The following is a 19,497-nucleotide window of genomic DNA, read 5'->3' on the forward strand; positions in this document are numbered from 1 at the left end:
GGTACCAGCGAGACGAGTCCATCCCCATGATGAATCCTCGCCTTCGTTGCGGCTGACCTCTAGTGATCCCTGCCGCCGTTCACCGGGGGCTTTGCCGCGAGGGTTGCCTTGCATCCCCCTTGCTGCCGTTTTATTGAACGCTTTCCCGTGAGGTCCCATTTATTTTGACGCTCCTCGGAGGGTCTGTGGCCACGGGGGGGATTTTGCAAGACCGGTGGCTATTACATCAACTCCGGTTATAAAAACAAACAAACAAAAAAAAAAAAGGCATTAAAAAAGGTCCTGAAATCCAGTGCTTTTAGGAAACACTCGGGGTGCATCGCCTTAATGCTGTGAATCTCACTTCCCAAACGATCAGTTCAGTAAAGGAAGGAAAAGCAAAACAAAACGCAACAACTGCAAATTTCAGTAACACGGACAGTTTATTATCATAACTTTCTCCCCAGAGTCAAGCGGGTGAAATCCAAACTACACTATGGTCAGGTCCACGCCGAGTTCTCTCACTCTCACTCTCACTCACCCTCACTCACCCTCACTCACCCTCACTCACCCTCACCCACCCACCCACCCACCCACCATAATACTACATGAAACTTGAAGGCAGCAAGACACTATGAAGCCGGGTGCGTGATCATGTCGTGGCGAACAGCGTGAGCAGCCCCTTCAGGAACGACACGATCTCGTTCCCTCCCAGTTTGGACTCTCCATAAACTCGATCCACAAAGGATATGGGCACCTGGGGTCGGGGGGGGGGACGGGGGGGGGGGGGGGACGTGGCAGAGTGGCAGAACGGTGGTGATTAGACTCACATTCCATACCACTCATGGAATAAACAGTATAATACAATGGCTACATACCTGACTATAATGATATAATAATCATAATAGCATTCATTGCTGCATTCTGTATAAAACACATGCTCGATTTGTTCACCTATGGTTGTGTTGTTACTTTTCACACCTTTTTGTCATTTGTTTAGATGGTTGTGTCCCGATTTTGATTTTAAATGCAATCTGAATGAATGCAACTTGTCATTGTAAATATTAATAAAAGAGAATAAAAGTGCATAAAATCACATTTGTATAATCTGTTTATTTTAATATATATTGACTGTTTTTTTTGGCAATTTGTATTTATTAAAAATAAAATACTTTTTTTGAAATAATATTTTATATATATTTTTTTAAATCATTATTTCTTTTTTAAACACTTAATATCTGTAGTTACGCACCTGGCAGAATAAACTCATTCTGAAATAATTATTAAATGAACAAACAAACAAAAAAACAACCCCCCACCTCTCCAATGGTGTAGTTGAGCTGCCTGGCTCGAATGATCATCTCCATCTGAAAGACGTAGCCTTTGGACGTGCAGCGCTCAATCAAACTCTCCAGCACCTTCTTTTTGTAGAGCCTGTGTTAAGCGGTTTCAAAAGAATAAAGGACAAGGTATGAAACAGTATAATATATAAATTATAATACAGTATAATATGTAGAGTCCCACAAAACACTGACCTGAAGCTTCCTGTTAAGTCTGATGCTCCAGGCCTCAGCAGCAGCTGAGTCACAAAGTTGGCTCCTCGACTAAAAAATAAAATAAAATAAAACAATTAATAAATAAATTAATAAAAAAAAAAAAAAAAAAAAAAAAATATATATATATATATATATATATATATATATATATATTTTTTTTTTTTTTTTTTTTTTTAAATAATAATAAAAAAATGAATTAAAAAAAAAATAAAATAAAAAAATAACTTTGATAAATAAAGGAACACTAGGGTACTATGGAAAAAATAATATTTTGTCACCTAATTATTTTTCTGCGTAGGTCCCAGCCGTACACTCCCCCGTCCCCTTTGTACCGAGTCCCAGACACCAGGTCGTAGTTTCCTTCTTTCTGCTTCCTAACACAGGGTCCATTCTGCCATTACAGAATGAATTCAAGGACTTGCAAGTACTTTTTTAAGCACTATTCTTTCCATATTCAAGGACTTCACACAAAACAAATACTACATTTTCCATGTGATCTTTATAAATTAAAATATATTATAATCTTAGTCTCATTGTATATATCTATTATTAGCTAAATTGACGTATACATCTATTATTAATCTCTGTAAGTAATCATTTCCAACAATGCTGGATCAAATTTACATTTCCCTGACACAATCTGTCAGAAAAGACATACCAGAAAATCTTTGAAAAAAAAGTTTTTTCAAGGACTTTTTAAGCACTTCAATCACCTCAAGGACTCTGCTACCAAATAAAACAAGTGATGCCATGACAAAGTGAAAGAACTGTACTTCTGTAATTCTTTTTTCTCTCCATGTAATACAAGCAAAAATCACAAGACATCGGAATTAAGAGCGCCTTACTCGATAAATTCTGGAATGAATTTAGGCTGAAAGAAAGGAGAAAAACACAGAAAATAAGTACAATTTCATGAAAAGGAGAGACACTTTGTACTGCTTAGGTAAGTAACATTTTTTTTACGAATTGTATTGAATTGGTCGATTTCAACACTATCCTGACGTAAAGAAATAATCTTAGAGCGGTTTAACGGAAACCCTGAATATTATTAGCTGTGGTTATCTGTCAAGCAACCATAGAAGCCGGGCTTTTGGCTTGAACCCTGGTTGAGATACACTCTATTGAACAGATGTATTTTCGCTTCGAGCTCCACTCACATGATGAGAGAGGTCAGCGTCCATGATGAAGATGTAGTTCCCTGTGGCGTGCTTAATGCCATGTATGTAGGCCGTCCCTTCGAAAGAAAAAGGATCGATATATTCTTAAGTGTGATTTCACTGTTCATAAATCCCAAATGACTTGTGTTTCAAAAAAAGAGTGTATGTTTGGACATCAACTCCGATTTGATAGGCAGAAAACATATATATTTACTAAATAACCCAATGCAAATAAAGCGTTAAAACTCACCTAAACCTAGTTTCTTTGCTCTTGGCCGTAGAAGCTGCAATACAAAACAACAAGTGATTTATCCTATTATATATTATATATATCATCCTCCAAATGTGTATTCAACTGAATCTTAATAAACAAAGCATCCGAAAATCGTCTCTTAATAATACGTTTAATTTGAAGGGCACTAAGAAATTATGTCTTGATGCAGTTGACACTTGATGTGTATTACATACTGACTTACAATCTTGTCCTTCCCATATATAATCTGCAGTTGTTCTGCAACCGCCAATGTCCCATCTGGGCTTCCGTCGTCAATGACTATTATCTCATAGTCATAACCACTGTAGAAAACAATGCAAATCCGGAATGAGACAAATTGTATGGCAGTGCTGATGGGTCACATAAACATTGGTGATAAAAAAATAAATAAATAAACAAACAAACAAACAAACAAAACAGTCGAATTAACTTGCACGATGAATGCTCAGGTCAAACTTTATTTTGTCAACACTTCCATCCACAGGAACTTAACGGCTGTAGGTTAGCCCCGTTGCCCCCCCCCCCCCCTGCTCGTTTTCATTCATTGGGACTTCTGCAAAGCGGGGTACCGTCGAAGTTGCACCCGTCGTTGGCAAAGTGCTACTTAAACCAACACGGTCATAAAAGTACGGCGCACTCTGCAACACAATCTACATCGAACGACTCTCGAGAATCTGCTTGGACGGCGCAATATGTCCGTTGTGTGCGTAATCCTACAAGAAGGTGAACGTGTTGTTGCAATACACCTTCCAACCGCCAGGTGCGGCAGTGTACATGTCGAGGAGCAGTGGGAACAAGTGCGAGCGGCGAAGAAGAATAAGCCGCCCAACCGATACTTTGAATGCGGAAATCATCATTTTCTATCGCTTGTTTTCGACGACTGTGTAAACGAGTGAGGGGGGATCAACGGGGCTGGGGTGTCAGTTGGTGGCGGCGCCCGCCACCAACTGACACCCCAGCCCCGTTGATCCCCCTCACTCGTTTACACCATGTTAACCAGCGGGGGACCGACGGGGCTAGGTGTCAGTTGGTGACAGCCCGGCTCCTCGTCTTAAAGTTTCAGCAACCTGCTTCGTTCACGCACCTCTCTCCGAAGTATTTCACCAGAAGCCACACGATCAACGGCAAATTCTCTCGCTCGTTGTACGTGGGCAGTAACACGGAGTATTTATCGCCGTCCTCTCGGCGACCTGTTGACGGTCCGCGGCTCGTCATAGCGGCGGTCGGGAGCTGCGCGTGGAATAATCCCGTCGACTTCCGGTCCAAACTGTTTCAAAATAAAAGCCCTACGGGCCCGCCATGGAATCAAAACGTCCAAGCGATCGCTTTCTCAATCGATCCTTTCGGAATCTTTGATTTGACATTATTTATTCATATCGTTATAATTATATTCTCGTCTCACGCGGCCTGGCCACGTTTAAAATGCACTCGCTCAGTGTACCGTGCGCCATAAGGATAAAATGGACTTGCTTATTTATAGGTCATTCCCCAGCAACATAATATTCCTATAAACGTTTTTTAAAATCATTGATAAACTGCTACAATACTGTTCATCCATTTATATATTAGGGCTTTACCCTTTTGGGGGTAAACAGCCGGAATACGCCTTGAGAGAAACTGAGGGTAACTTCACGAACATGCCAAATTTAAACTAAATGCCGGATACGAGTGTTCTCCATAATAGATCAGCTGGAAACTACTCTCTACTTAAAAAGTTCCTACCATGGGAGTTCCGCTAGTTACAGAAAATATGTATCAATTTACTCAGTAAAATAATGATTGATTTTATTGTGGATAACAATCAAAGAAGGCACACACACACACGCACACACACACACACACACACACACACACACACACACACACACACACACACACACACACACACACACACACACACACACACACACACACACCGCAACACTTGTGACCGAAACCCAAGGAAATTCAGAAACTGTAAACATGGATTACCAATGCATTATAATAATAATAAAAATAATACGGCATCAAAAATATAATACAGAAATAACTGCACAGAAGATGTAATTACATATAATATACAAGTTATCATACACATATGCCACACATTCTCACAGTATCATTTATATCAAAAGCACAAAGTGGGTTTATACACCATGTACTTTTCATTTCCATTGTTCTTGAGGCAGTTAAGGTTAGAGGTGCCAAAAAAAAACAAAAAACAGGCAGGAGTGTAGTTATACTACTCAACGTCAATACATGATACAGTGCATGAATACGATAAAATCATAAACAAATACAAATAAAAGTTTTTCAAAACATTTTCAGTGCGAAGATGACTTATGCTTCTAAATATGACCCCGTCAGTCTATCAAAACACAGTTCTATGTTAGAAAATGTTTCTACTGTCAGTAACAAGAAATGCATGTTGTCCTGTGTTCTTTGGAGCGTTGGAGTGTGTAGTTTTAAATGGTCCCATCCAGGTAAGATCTGGCCTAATGTGGTTTCATGGTGGAGCTTGTGGCACCCCGTTTTAGTCACTGGCAACATTTCGGATTTCTTCTGTGATGCTCATAGCATAGCTCCAGCCCCGGCCCGTTCATTATCTCCAGTGGAACAACCCTCAGTTGTTGAATTTCAACCAGAGGAGAGTCATAATGGGAGCTGGGTCTTCCACTGATGGGCTTTCCTTTACAAGCTGCTCATTAATGCACACTCAAGGCTGATATCCATAATACGGATCTTTTGGGTGAAAAGAGACAGAACAAAACACACATTATACACAAAATTATAATTATAATGAAACTATTAAAAAAAAAGTTATATCGTAAAACAATAAAAAATAAGTTGAAGCATATTAAATACAGAAAATATACCAAATAAATAAAACGGTTCATTAAATGCAAATAACAATGTTTTAATTTATAGTCACCTGTTTGCTGGGGACTCCTCTGGCAACCACTACTACTGTCGCACACACCGGGAGGCCCGATCTCGCCTGGCTGGCCAGAAGCTCCGGGGATCCCCGCAGGTCCCGGCTTACCGTCCTCCCCCTTGGGGCCCGCGATTCCGAGTTTGGACTCACCTGGAGGACCTGAACACACACACACACACACACACACACACACACACACGCACACACACACACACACACACACACACACACACACACACACACACACACACGCACACACACACACGCACACACACACACGCACACACACACACACACACAGACAGATTATTCTGTTCTTTAGGAAAACCTAGGCTGGATTTCAAGGGCAATTTTTTGGAGGTTTGGTATGAGGGATGATGTTTTTGGGTAACAAAATAAAGGGTACATCCCATATGCTGCAATAAAATATTTTAGTAAGAATTTTGAAAAAAATATGTGTCTGTATACTGCAGCAGTGTTGATAAAAGTATGCTGTCCATAGAGGGGTGCTTTGTGACAATAGTTAAAGCATTATTTGTTAAATTGACGTGCAACAAATACAGTTGTTTTTTTTACAGGTTTCACAGAGCAGAAAGCGTAGACAAAATCACTTTTTACAGGAGTAAAGAAACTGTCTGTAGAAAAAAAGGTACCTGGAAACCCTTTGACCCCTTGGGGCCCGAGGACATTGGTCCCCTGAGTGCCTTTCTCCCCTGGCATACCAGTCCTCCCTGGAGAAGAGACAAATATAAGATGCAGCTCCATCATCGAAAACACTCAGCATATATATATATATATAAATAACTTTTTAAAAATATATCGACACATCATTTTCAAAACAATGCTTCCATCTGTACTTAATGGGCCATGCTACCAATATAAACAGCCAAACAGTAACAATATGTGGATCTTGTCTTACCCTGTTCTCCAGGGTAGCCGCCCCTCCCAGGTCTCCCCCGCAGCCCAACTTGCCCCTGGCTCCCCCTGGGGCCTGGTGACCCCACGTCCCCTGGTATTCCGGGCTCCCCCGGGGGCCCCACGGGCTCCTCGATGGGGGCCGGCTTCCGACTCACCTCATTGAGGAACAGGTCCAGCTTCCGCACCTCGCCTGAATGACAGGGAATTTGATTATTTTTAATAAGACACAGTGAGGGTGTGAGTCTGAGAGAGAGAGAGAGAGAGAGAGAGAGAGGCAGAGAGAGAGAGAGACTATATATTCTATAAAATTTTTAGAAAGATTTATAGTACTTACTATGCACTAGTTGCTCGCAGGCTTGTGTGACTAGCTGGTAGATCATGGCCATAGACTGAGGTTCTCCCTGTAACAAATTAAACGTTAAGTCCATAAAATACTATAATATATGAATATAAATATATACATATAAATAATATATAAACAGAAATTGGACTGTTCTATGTAATTAAAATGCCAAAACTAGAAGCCACCTTCTCTCCTCTTTCTCCCTTATTGCCCGAAAGTCCCTGTAAGTTGACAAAAACAGCATAAGGACCCATGTAACGGGATGTGAACACTGACATTACACTGCATAACGGTAAAATAACAGTCACTGTTTTTGTCCCTTTGTTCTTACCGTGGGCCCCACTGGCCCCAGCGGGCCCCTCTCTCCTGAAGTCCCTGGGTGTCCTGGCATCCCCTGGAAACCCTGTATGTACAGCCAGAATAGATAGATAGATAGATAGATAGATAGATAGATAGATAGATAGATAGATGAATAAGATGGACGGATGGACGGATGGATGGATGGATGGATGGATACGCTTTCTCACCCTGGGCCCTGTGATGCCAGGTCCGCCGAGACCCCCTTCAACACCCCTGATACCCTGCAAGAGGCAAAACAAGTGAGGGACGGGCACAGAAATAGTTTACAAAATTAAACAACGATCAATTGCAAAAACGAACAAAGAAGGAACTTAAACAAAAAAACATAAAATCCTCGGTTTAACGGGTCGACATGGGCATTCGGTAGAAAGAGACACAGCCCGTTGTATGAAAAACAGGTTACCGGGTACTTGAGTTTTCTCACCTTGGGGCCTGAAATCCCCACGTCCCCTTTTGGACCCGGAGGACCAGGTAAGCCCTAGGAAGAAGGAGAAGAAGAAGAAGAAAAATTGATTGACACCAACGTTGCTAAGTAGCTAAAAAAAAACAAAAAAAACGTGAGCTCTTAGAACTACTATGCCCGACATTATTATTGTGTTTCTCTTCCTGGGGTCTAGCGTGCACCTGATTTCCGGGTTTTCCGGGGTCTCCCTTCTCCCCCCGCGCGCCAGGTGGACCCTGCGTGTAAGAAGACACAGGAAGCAAAGGGGCCAATGAGTCGGAGAGCAAAAAAAAAAAAGAAAAGGGTACTCATGGTGATTTTACAATTTAAAGACTGAGCAGTTGCGATGGTTTCCTGTTTCAGCGTCGATGCTGAACGGCATCGGGTTTGGTCACTAACCACTTTGCCCTGTACGGTCATTCCTCGCGGGCCTCGGTTGCCCAGGGGTCCCAGTCCCCCCTCGAACCCGGCCTGTCCCGGAGGGCCCACCTCCCCCTGCAGAACCCCACATCGACACATTATGCGCCACCTTCCTAAAAATATAACGGCCACAGAACATGTAGATAGAAAAGTACAGGTTTACGAATGGGCGACGCTCTGACCTTTTGGCCTTGTCCCCCCTTGTCTCCTTTCTCACCCCGGGGACCGGGCTTGCCCTAAAAACAGATAATGCAATGATTAATTAAAAAAAAACAAAAAAAAAACGGATTGGGTGTGTCAGAAACTGTTGTGGGCTGATTCGCCACTGTCTTGGTGAGTTACCGTGGGCCCGGTGGGTCCGGCGGCACCGGGGACGTTGGAGGAGCAGGAGCAGGCGTAGGCCAGTGCGGGGCAGCTCTCCTCGTCTCTCTGCGGGCAGAACCAGAACAGCCCGAAGGCGCGTCACAACCACGCCCACGTTCAAAAGGCGCCTGTCCTTAATGGGTCGTCGTTCTCAGCGAAACACCGCTGACTAGTGGCGACCGGCAGGAATTCTGACAGCGTCAACAAAAGCCCCGTCTCCTGCCACGCACCACTGGCCTTTGTTTCCAAAACAAGAATTATCGGCCGGTTAAAACCAGAAGGTCTTTTTGTGGCTTGAAGGTGTGAAAATCCTCTCTGAGATGTCCAAACTCTTTCAGTCACACTTTGGGTGGGTTATTGTCGAGAGGGAGGGGAGAATTAGTTCATAGGTCATAAATGAGTTATGGCTTAAAGGTCCTATGAGTTGAGAAAATGGATAGGTGGAAGATATATTAAATTCCCAAAGATATTTTTTTTAACTTTTGTGTTTGAAAAAATTAAAATTATTCTCCAAATTGAAACCGTACAATGGAAGATTGATCTCCACACTCTGCAAAAAATATAATGTTATATGTAGTATATTATTAGTATGTTGTAAAAAATATATTATATCATAAAATATGAGTCAAAGTCAAACTCCCCTCTCCTCACAAAATCCCACCCAACTGTTCCATTTTAATTCCCAAGTACAATCAATCAGGGAGGTCTTTAATTTCTCAGGCCTCACTCGTGTTCCGACAGTTTCCTCTGCATAAGTAATCTTTTTAGACAAAAATTTGACCAAAAAAATAAACGTCTTCCAAGCTCGAGACATGTCCTCACGCAATGAATGATGTACACGCATGTAATGGTGCTAATAACGGCGTCATCTTCAGTGATGTCAACATGACGGTCCATTCCTTTCGGAAGTTTTGCCGTTGACGACTGTCTGGCTCCCATTCCACTGCGCCTCGAGTAGTTCCCGAGAAACACTGCGAGTCCGGCAAATAAACGAGAGCGTGACAGGAAAGAGAGGTGAGTGGAGGGGTTGTTGGAGACTGACCCGCCCAGGCAGGTCGCAGCAGGTGTCCTCCGAGGCCCAGGTGGTGTTACAGACTATCTCAAAGGACTGCAGCTGAAACTGGATATGGAGGAAGAAGAAACATACACGCACACGCACACACACACACACACACACACACACACACACACACACACTAATAATTGAAATTCAAAGGTGCAAATACACAGCCTGTTACGTTCCTTGGAGTGACACGTACCGGAACCGAGCCACTGTTCGGCCCCCGGGTCTTCACCAGCTTCCCCAGCATTTCGTAGCCGTCGGTCGGCAGGGGGCCCAGGGGCCGGGCCGGCCTCTCGCCCACCCGCTGGCAGTCCACAGACAGAGACACGCTCACCTGGCTGACGGACAGGTGGACCTGCCGAGCACAGAAGGGAGAGGTGGGGGACACAGCTTCATAGTCAGATCTTATATTCAATGGTGCTTTATTGCCCTGGAGCAGCGGTCGGCGGGGCCGGCCCGTGCATTTATGTGGCGCTTAGCGGCCGAGCGGAGGGTGAACTGGGGAAGATAAATACATGATCCAAAATAAAAACACACAGTTTTATAATTGTTTTGTTTGGAGAAATGGGGGGACGGTGGGGGGACGGGTGGGGGACGGGCAAATTGACGGAGGTGGTGAGAGGTAGTCACACTCATTGTGTGGCCCTAACACTGATTGTGTGGCCCCCCCTTAGCGGTTGTGGCCCTAAACAACCGCAAAGAGTGCTTATGCTACGGGCGGGCACTGGCGGTCGGCAAGCTTTAGGACTGGAAAAAAATTTTTTTTTGATTGCCCAGAGCTGCAGACAAAAAAACACTTCCATTCAGTGAATTCCTCGACAGAGAAAAACCTTTTTAGACTTTAGACACACACATCGAGTCGGGGTTGCAAGAAGCAGCTTGATCCCCTCATTGTCCACTTGTGTACTTTGAGAAGCGGGAGTGTTGGATGAAGAGCCGCAGCTGTGCCCCGCTCTTTTCTCAACCCGCTGAGAGAAAAAAATAATAATGAAAAGGCCTTGCCGCGCCGCTTATGGACTTATGTGTTTATTTATTTATTTATTTATTGGCACTTGACATTGAACGTCTGTCGGACCTCTGCGATTGCCTTCACCTCCCACCACCCCCCTTTACTTAATCCTAAATGTCTCGCCATTCATTGATTAGACTGGAACTCAATGCCAACATTCCAAAATGTAATAACAAAATCCTATAATCCCACTCCGACTTTCTTCCTTTTTTTTTTTTTTTTTTTTCTAAATAAAAAATGACCTTTTTTCTTTTCATGGAAAGTAAAATAGAAAAACTAGGAAAAGGAATGAATTTATATTCGGTTTAAAATCCAGTATTGCTAAATAAAGGTCTATTCAAGCCATTTTCCCACCGTGTAGATCAACGTTTAGTCTGCAGTGCTGCATGCTTATAAATAGATAATGTAATGAGAGATATTTTGCCTTGTATTAGGTTTGATGCATGCTTGCCAGCTAACTGCCTTCCTTGCTTTTGACACCTCAGATTGATTTCACTCTGGTTGTTGATGATCACGACGGCTGGAAGAGGAAAATGAGGCCCAGGTTGAAAACGGGCGTTTGTCAAGATGCCGGGTCATTCTCCGGAGTGCCATATTCTCTCGCTCACCTTGTGGAAACTGCCATAAAAGAGCTTGTGGACTTGGGATTGGTCGAAGGTCAACTCCTGGACCTCTCCCCTGTAGTCCAGACTGAAGTACACCAGGTGCTTGGTCGTGGCTGGAGCGAGCACAAAGGGTTCACGTCAGGTAGACGTGGCAGAGATGTAATGACTCACGCTAATGTAACAACACGGATTCACAAAGGTTAAAAAGTCCAAAGTGTTAGTGCCTCGCTCTAAATAATCATGATGTATAACTCAGTGAAGCTGATGGAACTGAGACCGCTCAACCAAGTTCAAGAATTTCAATCTGAAAGTCAGGTTTTATCAAAAAGAAATAACGTCATGCGACGATTTAATTGTAAACAAGTGCGACAACTTCACATCACTGGAGGGAAACGCAAATTAGGCTTTGAGGCCTGTTACACAACCTACGCAGGGCAACGTCCGCAACTCCCAATTTGCATTTCCCATGAAGGCGCTAAATATGAACACTATTCAACAAACGACACAGCTGAAGAAGTTACCGTTTCCGGGTAAACAAACTGAAATGGCAATGGCAGCAACATTGAGTGAATAATATTATAATAACAATATTCCCCCATCTTGCATTCTTGTAGTACTTAAAGGACGTAATGACCATCTTCTCTTTTTGATTTTTTGATTGAGAATATACAAAATTATACATTCCTCCTCGGTAAGCATTTTTAAATACCCCGATGAAGGCTTCCTCCTACCAAATGAATCATTTTTGACGCCCCCCTGTAGATGAATATCATCATTAATATCTGGCAGGGCACCAAAACGTGCGTACATTATTTAAGGAAAAGAGTCGCATGAGGTCACGTGTGTCATCTCTTGTTTAGCGAGACAAAATGAAAAAAAAACAACCCATTAACAGCGCAGGTGACTCACGGTCCAGAACCACGCCCATCTTGGGCTGGAAGTCGTTGTCAGTGAGCTGCCAGAGGGCGAAGGGCTCCCTGGGCGTCTCCTGCAGCACGCGGAAGGCCATGCTGATGGTGTGCTCCGGAGAAAAGCCTGCTGGGTGGATGAACCTGAGAGAGAGAGAGAGAGAGAGAGAGAGAGAGAGAGAGAGAGAGAGAGAGAGAGAGAGAGAGAGAGAGATCTGGAGGAAGCCTTTGAAAGTGACCCCAACCCTAACCGAGTTGAGAATACACAAAAAAATATATACTGTACAGTATGTAAATGTACTTGGCGGAATTAAGTCATTCTGATTCAGATTCTTCTAAAATAATGAGCTTCGTGGAAAAAGAGACATTGTAATTGGGGAAAGGGAAAACTAGAGATAGTAAAAGTGAAAAAGGGTTGAGAATGAGAGGACACAGAGAGTGAAGAGTTGGAGTGGGCGTGACGCTGAGCGATAGGGAGGATGTGTGTCGGGGAAAGCAGTGTGAGGTTGACCTAACCTGTGATGAATATGTGAAATCAAGGTAAAACCAGACGAGGGTGCAAAGGAAACGAGAAAAGATGAGAAATAGAAGGTTCTGTTGAGAATTAAGCTTGTGCGCAGATAAAAAAAAAAGGCAAGAAATAAAACACATTGATCACATTTCTCATTGACTTGTTTCTGTTTCTATTCCTTGGTAAATGAAGGAATGTGGAATTTCAAGGAGAAAATAGATGAAGAGATAGATCTGAAGACGGATAGATAAATAACTATAAAAATGTAGAGCGTCTTACATGGTGCTCTGTGTGAGCTGCACGTCTCGGTACACACTGTATGTGGGCACGGTGTTGAAGGCGAAGGGCTCCGCCGCCACGCCCTCCACCGAAGAGTGGGCTCTGGCTGTCAGGCCGAACGCTTCCATCATGTCAAACCCTACAACACAGGACGGACTCTCAGATTAAAGTGGCAATCCTTAAGATCGTTGGCCTTCAAGATATCCAATCGAACCCGCAACCTAAAAAAACCCACAAAAAAACAACTACTCGCGGCGATGCAGCGGTTGCCTTTCGCTCCGTGCACGTTGCCCGATCGTTGCATTCTCGCCGGGAAAGGCGGACCCCGCCACCAACAATGTAAAACAGCATATAGAGGAGCACATGCTTAACGTGAATACGTTGAATGGCTGTTTCTTTTCTTATATTTTCTTTTCAACAAAATAACCTTACAGATTACCACTTTAAAGCACTTCTCTCTGAAATAACATCTCAGAAGTGTCCTGGGATGTGAACTCTGATTTGAAGAGCAAGATGAATTGCGTTGGTATGAACCTCTCTCTCCCCTCTCACCTTTGACAATGCTGTTTCTGATGGTGACTTCGGGACAGACTGGAACACAAGAGGGCAGTGTTGTGATAACAAGGAGTGTAAGCAGTCAAACCATGGAGAGGTCCCACACTCACGTCACAAAAGCATTTCCCCAAGACCTGTGGTCCCAGTTGTAACGCTTCAAGACAAGTTCAAGACACCGGTATATATGTGGACCAGTTTATATTATTTATATCAAATTTACTTCCACCAAAATAATCAAACAAACATATAAATAAATAGATAAACAAATAGATGAAAAATAAATAAACAAATAAATACGTAAACAACAAATACACACCGCTAATAAATACAGGAATAAAAAAGATCCACCAAATCCTTCTATTACTTCTGGTTGGAGTTTTGATTCATAATTTGAGGCTGTACAAATATTTTAGATAACAAAAATTAAATATAATTTGTCACCTTCGTTGTGGATGGGATGGATCCTGGGGGGGATGGGGATTCTGGCAGGAGCTGAGGCTGAAATAAAGGACAAATAAAAAATAGGCAGTTGGCAGCAAGTAGCCAAATAAAGAAGTTAAAGTTTCCATTTTTTTTTTTTACTTTAACATTTTGCTTGATGCACATGCTATGTTTAATAATTTTTTTTTAATCAAAATTTTAAATGTTTAAAATGTTTTAACTTTTTTTACATTTTATTTTTACTTTCTGTGAAGCACTTTAAGTTAAAGATACATTTTCATTATTATATATAAAATATATAAATATATGGTTTATTAATTATTATTATTATTATTATTATTATTATTATTATTATTTCTAACCTGTTGGGTGCAGAATGGAGACGGCGATGCCCTCTATTGGGCCAAGGCGGGAGTGCACACTGATGCGGTAAAGAGTCTCGGGTTCCAGTTCGGTGAAACAATGGCTGCTGCTCGACTCGTCCACCGTCTCCTCCTTGCTTTGTTTGTCTTAATACAAACACGTGCACACACACACACGTGCGCGCGCGCGCACACACACACACACACACACACACCCGTGTGCACGCTCGCGCACACACACACACACACGCACACACGCACACACACACAAACACACTGTCAATGGTGTTCAATAATAAACTTGAGATCATAATCGTGATCGTGTTCTTTATCTACCCTTGACCGACTGTATCACGATTCGGTATCCATCGACAACCGACACGGGCCTCCAGGAAATGCACATACTGGAGTGGTCCGACCTGACCACACTCACACTGCTCACACGCAGACTGGCTGGAGAGAGAGCGAGAGAGAGAGAGAGACAGAGAGACAGAGAGACAGAGAGAGAGAGAGAGAGGATGGAAAGGATGTGTTAAAATCAGACCCTTCGATTGAATAGACCCCACTCGATAGGGATCGGGTTCTAAATGATCGACTCACTCGTTTTGCCCTGAGCTGACCCGCTGCCGCCTTCCCTGTTGCGGTACTCGGCGGTGACCAGGATGCTGTAGCGCGTGTCGGGCAGCAGGGACTGCAGCACCACCCGCCTTTCACCACCCGGGACCAGCAGCTGTGGGAAACAAACACGAGCCTCGTCGACAACAAATTTTTGGTGTAATGAGCGGAATTCATCAGAGGGATGCTCCAAGCAGGGATTCTCAACCTTTCTTCAGAACAAGGACCCTCAGTTGCCATGCGTGAAGCGGCACGTGAAGAATGGGGCTTTTTTTGTTGAGTTAAATTATGAATTAAATTAAATAAAGTGGTGGCCCTGTGTTGAAGGGTGGCCCTGTGTTGAAGAGAGGCCCTCTCTTGCAGGGGGGCCCTGTGTTGCAGGGAGGCCCTGTGTTGCAGGGCGGCCCTGACTGCACTCCAACTAGGATATTGCACAGGTTTTTGCAAAAAAAAAATTTCTCTTATTTTTGGATTCTCAGGGTGAGAAATACGACGTGTGGGCGTGTGGGCACGTGAACTGGACGATATGCGTGAGTCTCACGTGAGACTCGGCAGCTCTGCATTGCACTGTGCATGTCCCACTCACGGTGCTCTCCTGGGCGTCGGCTCCGCTCAGCGCGGTGAAGGAGACGCGGTACTGCAGCACGTGGGCATTGGGGGGCACCCAGCTGACCACCAGGCCCACCGCCGTCTCCTCAGAGACGGACACGGCCGACGGGCCTCCTCCAGACACTGGGTGAGGAGATACAACAACAACAGCTCATGTAGGTTATGGCAGCATTCGAAGCAGGCTGCTGCGTTATGGTCCTCATCCAAATCATAACATTTACAGACAGGATACAGGACAAGATACACGTATTGAAAAATAGAATCAAATACTACTTAAATAACTAATAAAAATAATGAATAATAATGAAATAATAATAAAAGATTTTGATTTGAATAATGGGAGGACTTCATTTTGCAATGGTTGCTAATATATTGTATTTTTCCACAAGAATATATTACCAAATATAATGACCATGCGTAGTTTTTTTCATATTATTCAGAATTGTTTATTTTTGGGGGGAAAATATATGGAATTACTTTGTGCAATATACTGCATGTTAAGCAATAATTATAGGTGGCTTTATTCTCCAATATATTGCAAATGTGTTTATAATATTTTTCGATACATACTGTATGAAGGTGCCGAAAATCTATTGTGACAGGGAAATAGGACAAATAACAAAAAGCAAAAAAATAAAAATAAAAAAAATATAAGGAAAAATAAAGGGACAGAAATGAAGTCAGTGTTTTAGGGGAAGATCAGGATCCATAAAAACCCTGCCATGAAAAGATGACTTTGTGTGTGTGTGTGTGTGTGTGTGTGTGCGCGTGTGTGCTTGCGTGCATGCGTGCATGCGTGCGTGCGTGCGTGTGCGTGCCGTTGGTTGCCACTCACGAGTGTTGTAACGTATGGCGACGGCTTCGCTCTGCGCCCCGTCGGCGTAGAGGGCGGACAGAGAGATCTGGTACTCCATGTCGTCCTGCACCCCCTCTAGGATGGCTCCCTCGCTCCCTCCGTCCACCCTCAGCTAAACGACCAGCGGGAGACAAACGGAGAAAGACGGAGAGAAAGAGGGAGAGAAAGAGAAGAGGTTTGTATATGGGGGAGATACTCACCTGTCAGTCTGTGGTAGTTTGTGTAATTGTACATCCACAACTGGGGGAGCATACATCATCTTCCATCCATCCCTCCCTCCATCCATCCCTCCCTCCCTCCATTCCTCCATCTCCCCCCACCTGACTGAGGTCTCCCCCGCTGAGGGAGATCCACTTGATGAGGTAGGAGGTGACGTCGTCGGCCGCCGCCTCCCAGCGCACTGTGATCTCGCTGCCGGAGAAGTTGGTGACGCGGAGATCCGAAGGGGGCGGCACCCTCACTGTAAGGTGGGAAGGAGTTTAAACACACCAAACAGCTGTGGATGGATATGTGTGTGTGTGTGTGTGTGTGTGTGTGCGTGCGTGCGTGCGTGCGTGCGTGTGTGTGTGTGTGTGTGTGTGTGTGTGTGGAAAGGGGTGGGGGTTCTTACGCGTGGTGACGTTATTAGTGAGCGGCACGGAGAGGCCTTGCGGGTAATGAGACTGCACCGACACCAGGTACCTGGACAGGGACGACAGGTTCTGGACCAGCACGGAGTTCATTCCGGTCACCTCCACCTGCAAAGGAAGAAAACGCCAATAGATTTTTCATGAAGGGTGAGGGATTCTAAGTAGATGCTTCCAAACACGTGCACCGGAGTCTTCCAACCGACCTGCTTGATATCGCTGCCGTGGTTGGTGCTGTAGGTGATCCGGTGGCCGGGGACGTCGACGGCCCCCGGCGCCCAGCTGACCCTCAGCATGCTGTGGGTGACCATGGGGAACTGGACGCTCCCCGGGGACGGGAGGGCGACTGGGGAGGGGGTGTGTGGAGAGAAGCGATTCGGTTAGCGGCACAGCGGCCGCCATTTTGTCGTGGCGATATCAACGACAACGCGCCCTGGCCCCAAGAAGATGAAGCACACAGAGAAGAGATTGTTCTGGGAGTGGTGTTTTTTTCAGGGCGGGTAAGCCTCTTACATGTGGCGGCCACCGCTGTGACAGGGTCGCTGGGGTCCTCATCATACAGGGCGTAGAGGGTGACGGAGTAGTCCGTGGCCGGTATCAACCCCCCCAGCTCCACCGCCGTCTGATCCGCGCCGAACTTCATCTACGGGGCCGGAGAGGGAACGGAAATAACCACAATAATGATAGAGCTGTTTGTGCGAGCAGGCCCAAAGCGCAAATCTCTAACGCTCCATTTTGACCCAAAACCCGTTGAGCTGCTCTAGCCGCAGGAAAGGGGACCAGCCCCTGACTCATTTTAGGTACCAACTGAAAGAACGTTCTCGATGTTTTGTCTTGAAGAGAACAGCGGTCGTGCGTATCTGAGTGATGACAAGAGCCCCTTCTAAACCACAGAGGGGGCGACGGAAGTCTTGATTTCAGGGTTCAATCTGTACACTCCCTGTTTCATTGTGATACGATTTCACGAGGAATCGTTGTTCTGATCAATTCTATGTCTTCATTACCGCTCCCCTCACCTCCTTGGCGTCGTCCGGTTCTCCGTGGCTGAGCGCGGAGTAGAGGACCATGTACTGGGTGGCTCCGCGGGCGGCGTCCCAGCTGACCCGCAGGGCCGTGGGGGAGGAGGAGGTCACCTCCAGGTTGGCCGGCATGGCCAGGGGCTCTGATGGAGGTGGAGAGGTGGAGGTACACGCTAGGTCGTGAAGAGGCTTTATAACAAAGAAAGTCTGTGTCGAGCATTTCTGTCCATTTTTGAGCTATATCGTTTGCGATACATCGATTCCCCCGTCACCACCTTTCGCACAAAAACGGTTAAAATGATACTTGGTTAAAAGTGATCACCCAAAATCAGTAGCTTCTTCAAACTTGTTCCGCTCACGACTGAGTGACTACATCCTTTGACAGAAATTCTGTTGAGCGAGTGAGATAACAAGATTGAAAAATCACCTCAAAACCTTGACATGAGTGGGAAATACAGTCACCTTTGCTCTCCGTTATGGAAGCCAGCGAGTAGACTATGCCAAGCAGTGTAGCCAAGCCTGGATATTTCATTTATTTTAAACTCCTTCCCCACTCCTAACTCCTTCCGGCAAGGTTCACTTTCCACTCTCCCCCTTGATTTTTCTCCCTTTCTTAAAATGGGGGTGCGGTTAGTAATTTAATCTCATGTATTCGCAACACCATGGCAACCAATGAAGAAGAACTGCTTGGCCTGTTGCCACCTTGACCCTGATGGAGGAGTGATTTCAGATGGTTTGATGGAGGGATGGATGGTTTGATGGATGGGTGGAGGGTTTGATGGATGGATGAATGGATGGTTTGATGGATGGTTTGACGGATGGTTGATGGATGGATGAATGGATGGTTTGATGGATGGTTTGACGGATGGATGGATGGTTTGATGGATAGTTGGGTGGATGGATGGATGGATGGATGGTTTGATTGATTGATGGATGGATGGATGGTTTGATGGATGGATGGATGGTTTGATGGATGGTTTGATGGATTGATGGATGGTTTGATGGATGGTTTGATGGATGGATGGATGTTTTGGTGGATGGTTTGATGGATGGATGGATGGCTTACAAAGGAGAAAACCAATAGTCCGATTTCTGAGGTTGTTTCTTTCTACGTCTCCTACCTGTGGTGACGGTGCCCCGCAGCGCCACGCCCACATTGTCCTCGTACACCGGGAAGATGGAGATGTGGTAGAGCGTCTGAGAGGCGAGGCCTCCCAGCAGAGCGCTGCTCACCGAGCCGTTCACCACCACCTGGAGAACCACACAGATTACTACATCCAGATTTGGAGTTTTGTCTGCGGACTGTTTTGAAC

At 44.7% G+C, this 19,497-nt stretch overlaps 2 protein-coding genes across 2 annotated transcripts in view; both read right to left on the reverse strand.

The window, feature by feature from the left end:
- Positions 1 to 421: 421 nt before the first annotated feature.
- On the reverse strand, positions 422 to 4,193 carry dpm1 (dolichyl-phosphate mannosyltransferase subunit 1, catalytic). The gene is made up of 9 exons (XM_080015857.1): positions 4,051 to 4,193; positions 3,169 to 3,268; positions 2,943 to 2,976; positions 2,693 to 2,769; positions 2,381 to 2,406; positions 1,814 to 1,909; positions 1,515 to 1,583; positions 1,299 to 1,413; positions 422 to 736 (listed from the first exon to the last, which is right to left on the reverse strand). Exons 1-9 carry the CDS (start codon positions 4,179 to 4,181, stop codon positions 632 to 634), a joined length of 753 nt encoding a protein of 250 aa, XP_079871983.1. The 5' UTR covers positions 4,182 to 4,193; the 3' UTR covers positions 422 to 631.
- Positions 4,194 to 4,788: 595 nt separating this feature from the next.
- LOC307241373 (collagen alpha-1(XX) chain-like) overlaps positions 4,789 to 19,497 on the reverse strand; it is a 34,834-nt gene continuing 20,125 nt past the window's right edge. The window contains exons 12-42 of the mRNA XM_080015432.1: positions 19,306 to 19,435; positions 18,182 to 18,327; positions 17,679 to 17,808; positions 17,372 to 17,511; positions 17,150 to 17,276; positions 16,860 to 16,999; positions 16,519 to 16,651; positions 15,661 to 15,806; positions 15,060 to 15,189; positions 14,796 to 14,912; positions 14,460 to 14,606; positions 14,098 to 14,154; positions 13,654 to 13,692; positions 13,102 to 13,240; positions 12,313 to 12,455; positions 11,407 to 11,516; positions 9,986 to 10,144; positions 9,769 to 9,846; positions 8,706 to 8,792; positions 8,546 to 8,599; positions 8,343 to 8,438; positions 8,126 to 8,179; positions 7,926 to 7,979; positions 7,669 to 7,722; positions 7,473 to 7,544; positions 7,327 to 7,362; positions 7,133 to 7,199; positions 6,800 to 6,988; positions 6,534 to 6,611; positions 5,878 to 6,039; positions 4,789 to 5,687 (exon numbers count right to left, since the gene is read on the reverse strand). Of these exons, the coding sequence (XP_079871558.1) occupies positions 5,662 to 5,687; positions 5,878 to 6,039; positions 6,534 to 6,611; positions 6,800 to 6,988; positions 7,133 to 7,199; positions 7,327 to 7,362; positions 7,473 to 7,544; positions 7,669 to 7,722; positions 7,926 to 7,979; positions 8,126 to 8,179; positions 8,343 to 8,438; positions 8,546 to 8,599; positions 8,706 to 8,792; positions 9,769 to 9,846; positions 9,986 to 10,144; positions 11,407 to 11,516; positions 12,313 to 12,455; positions 13,102 to 13,240; positions 13,654 to 13,692; positions 14,098 to 14,154; positions 14,460 to 14,606; positions 14,796 to 14,912; positions 15,060 to 15,189; positions 15,661 to 15,806; positions 16,519 to 16,651; positions 16,860 to 16,999; positions 17,150 to 17,276; positions 17,372 to 17,511; positions 17,679 to 17,808; positions 18,182 to 18,327; positions 19,306 to 19,435 (3,240 nt within the window). The 3' untranslated portion in view covers positions 4,789 to 5,661. The remainder of the gene's footprint in view (positions 5,688 to 5,877; positions 6,040 to 6,533; positions 6,612 to 6,799; positions 6,989 to 7,132; positions 7,200 to 7,326; positions 7,363 to 7,472; positions 7,545 to 7,668; positions 7,723 to 7,925; positions 7,980 to 8,125; positions 8,180 to 8,342; positions 8,439 to 8,545; positions 8,600 to 8,705; positions 8,793 to 9,768; positions 9,847 to 9,985; positions 10,145 to 11,406; positions 11,517 to 12,312; positions 12,456 to 13,101; positions 13,241 to 13,653; positions 13,693 to 14,097; positions 14,155 to 14,459; positions 14,607 to 14,795; positions 14,913 to 15,059; positions 15,190 to 15,660; positions 15,807 to 16,518; positions 16,652 to 16,859; positions 17,000 to 17,149; positions 17,277 to 17,371; positions 17,512 to 17,678; positions 17,809 to 18,181; positions 18,328 to 19,305; positions 19,436 to 19,497) is intronic.

This window comes from Zeus faber (genome assembly GCF_960531495.2).
Source record: "Zeus faber genome assembly, chromosome: 15".
Lineage (NCBI taxonomy): Eukaryota > Metazoa > Chordata > Actinopteri > Zeiformes > Zeidae > Zeus > Zeus faber.

Excerpts from the sequence above, each read along its gene's own strand:
- dpm1 (XM_080015857.1), bottom strand. The coding sequence starts at position 4,181 with ATGACGAGCCGCGGACCGTCAACAGGTCGCCGAGAGGACGGCGATAAA. Across the intron at positions 2,770-2,942 it reads AGCAAAGAAACTAGGTTTAG|GGACGGCCTACATACATGGC; the intron begins GTGAGTTTTAAC and ends TTTCTTTCGAAG. Across the intron at positions 737-1,298 it reads TCAACTACACCATTGGAGAG|GTGCCCATATCCTTTGTGGA; the intron begins GTGGGGGGTTGT and ends CCCCGACCCCAG.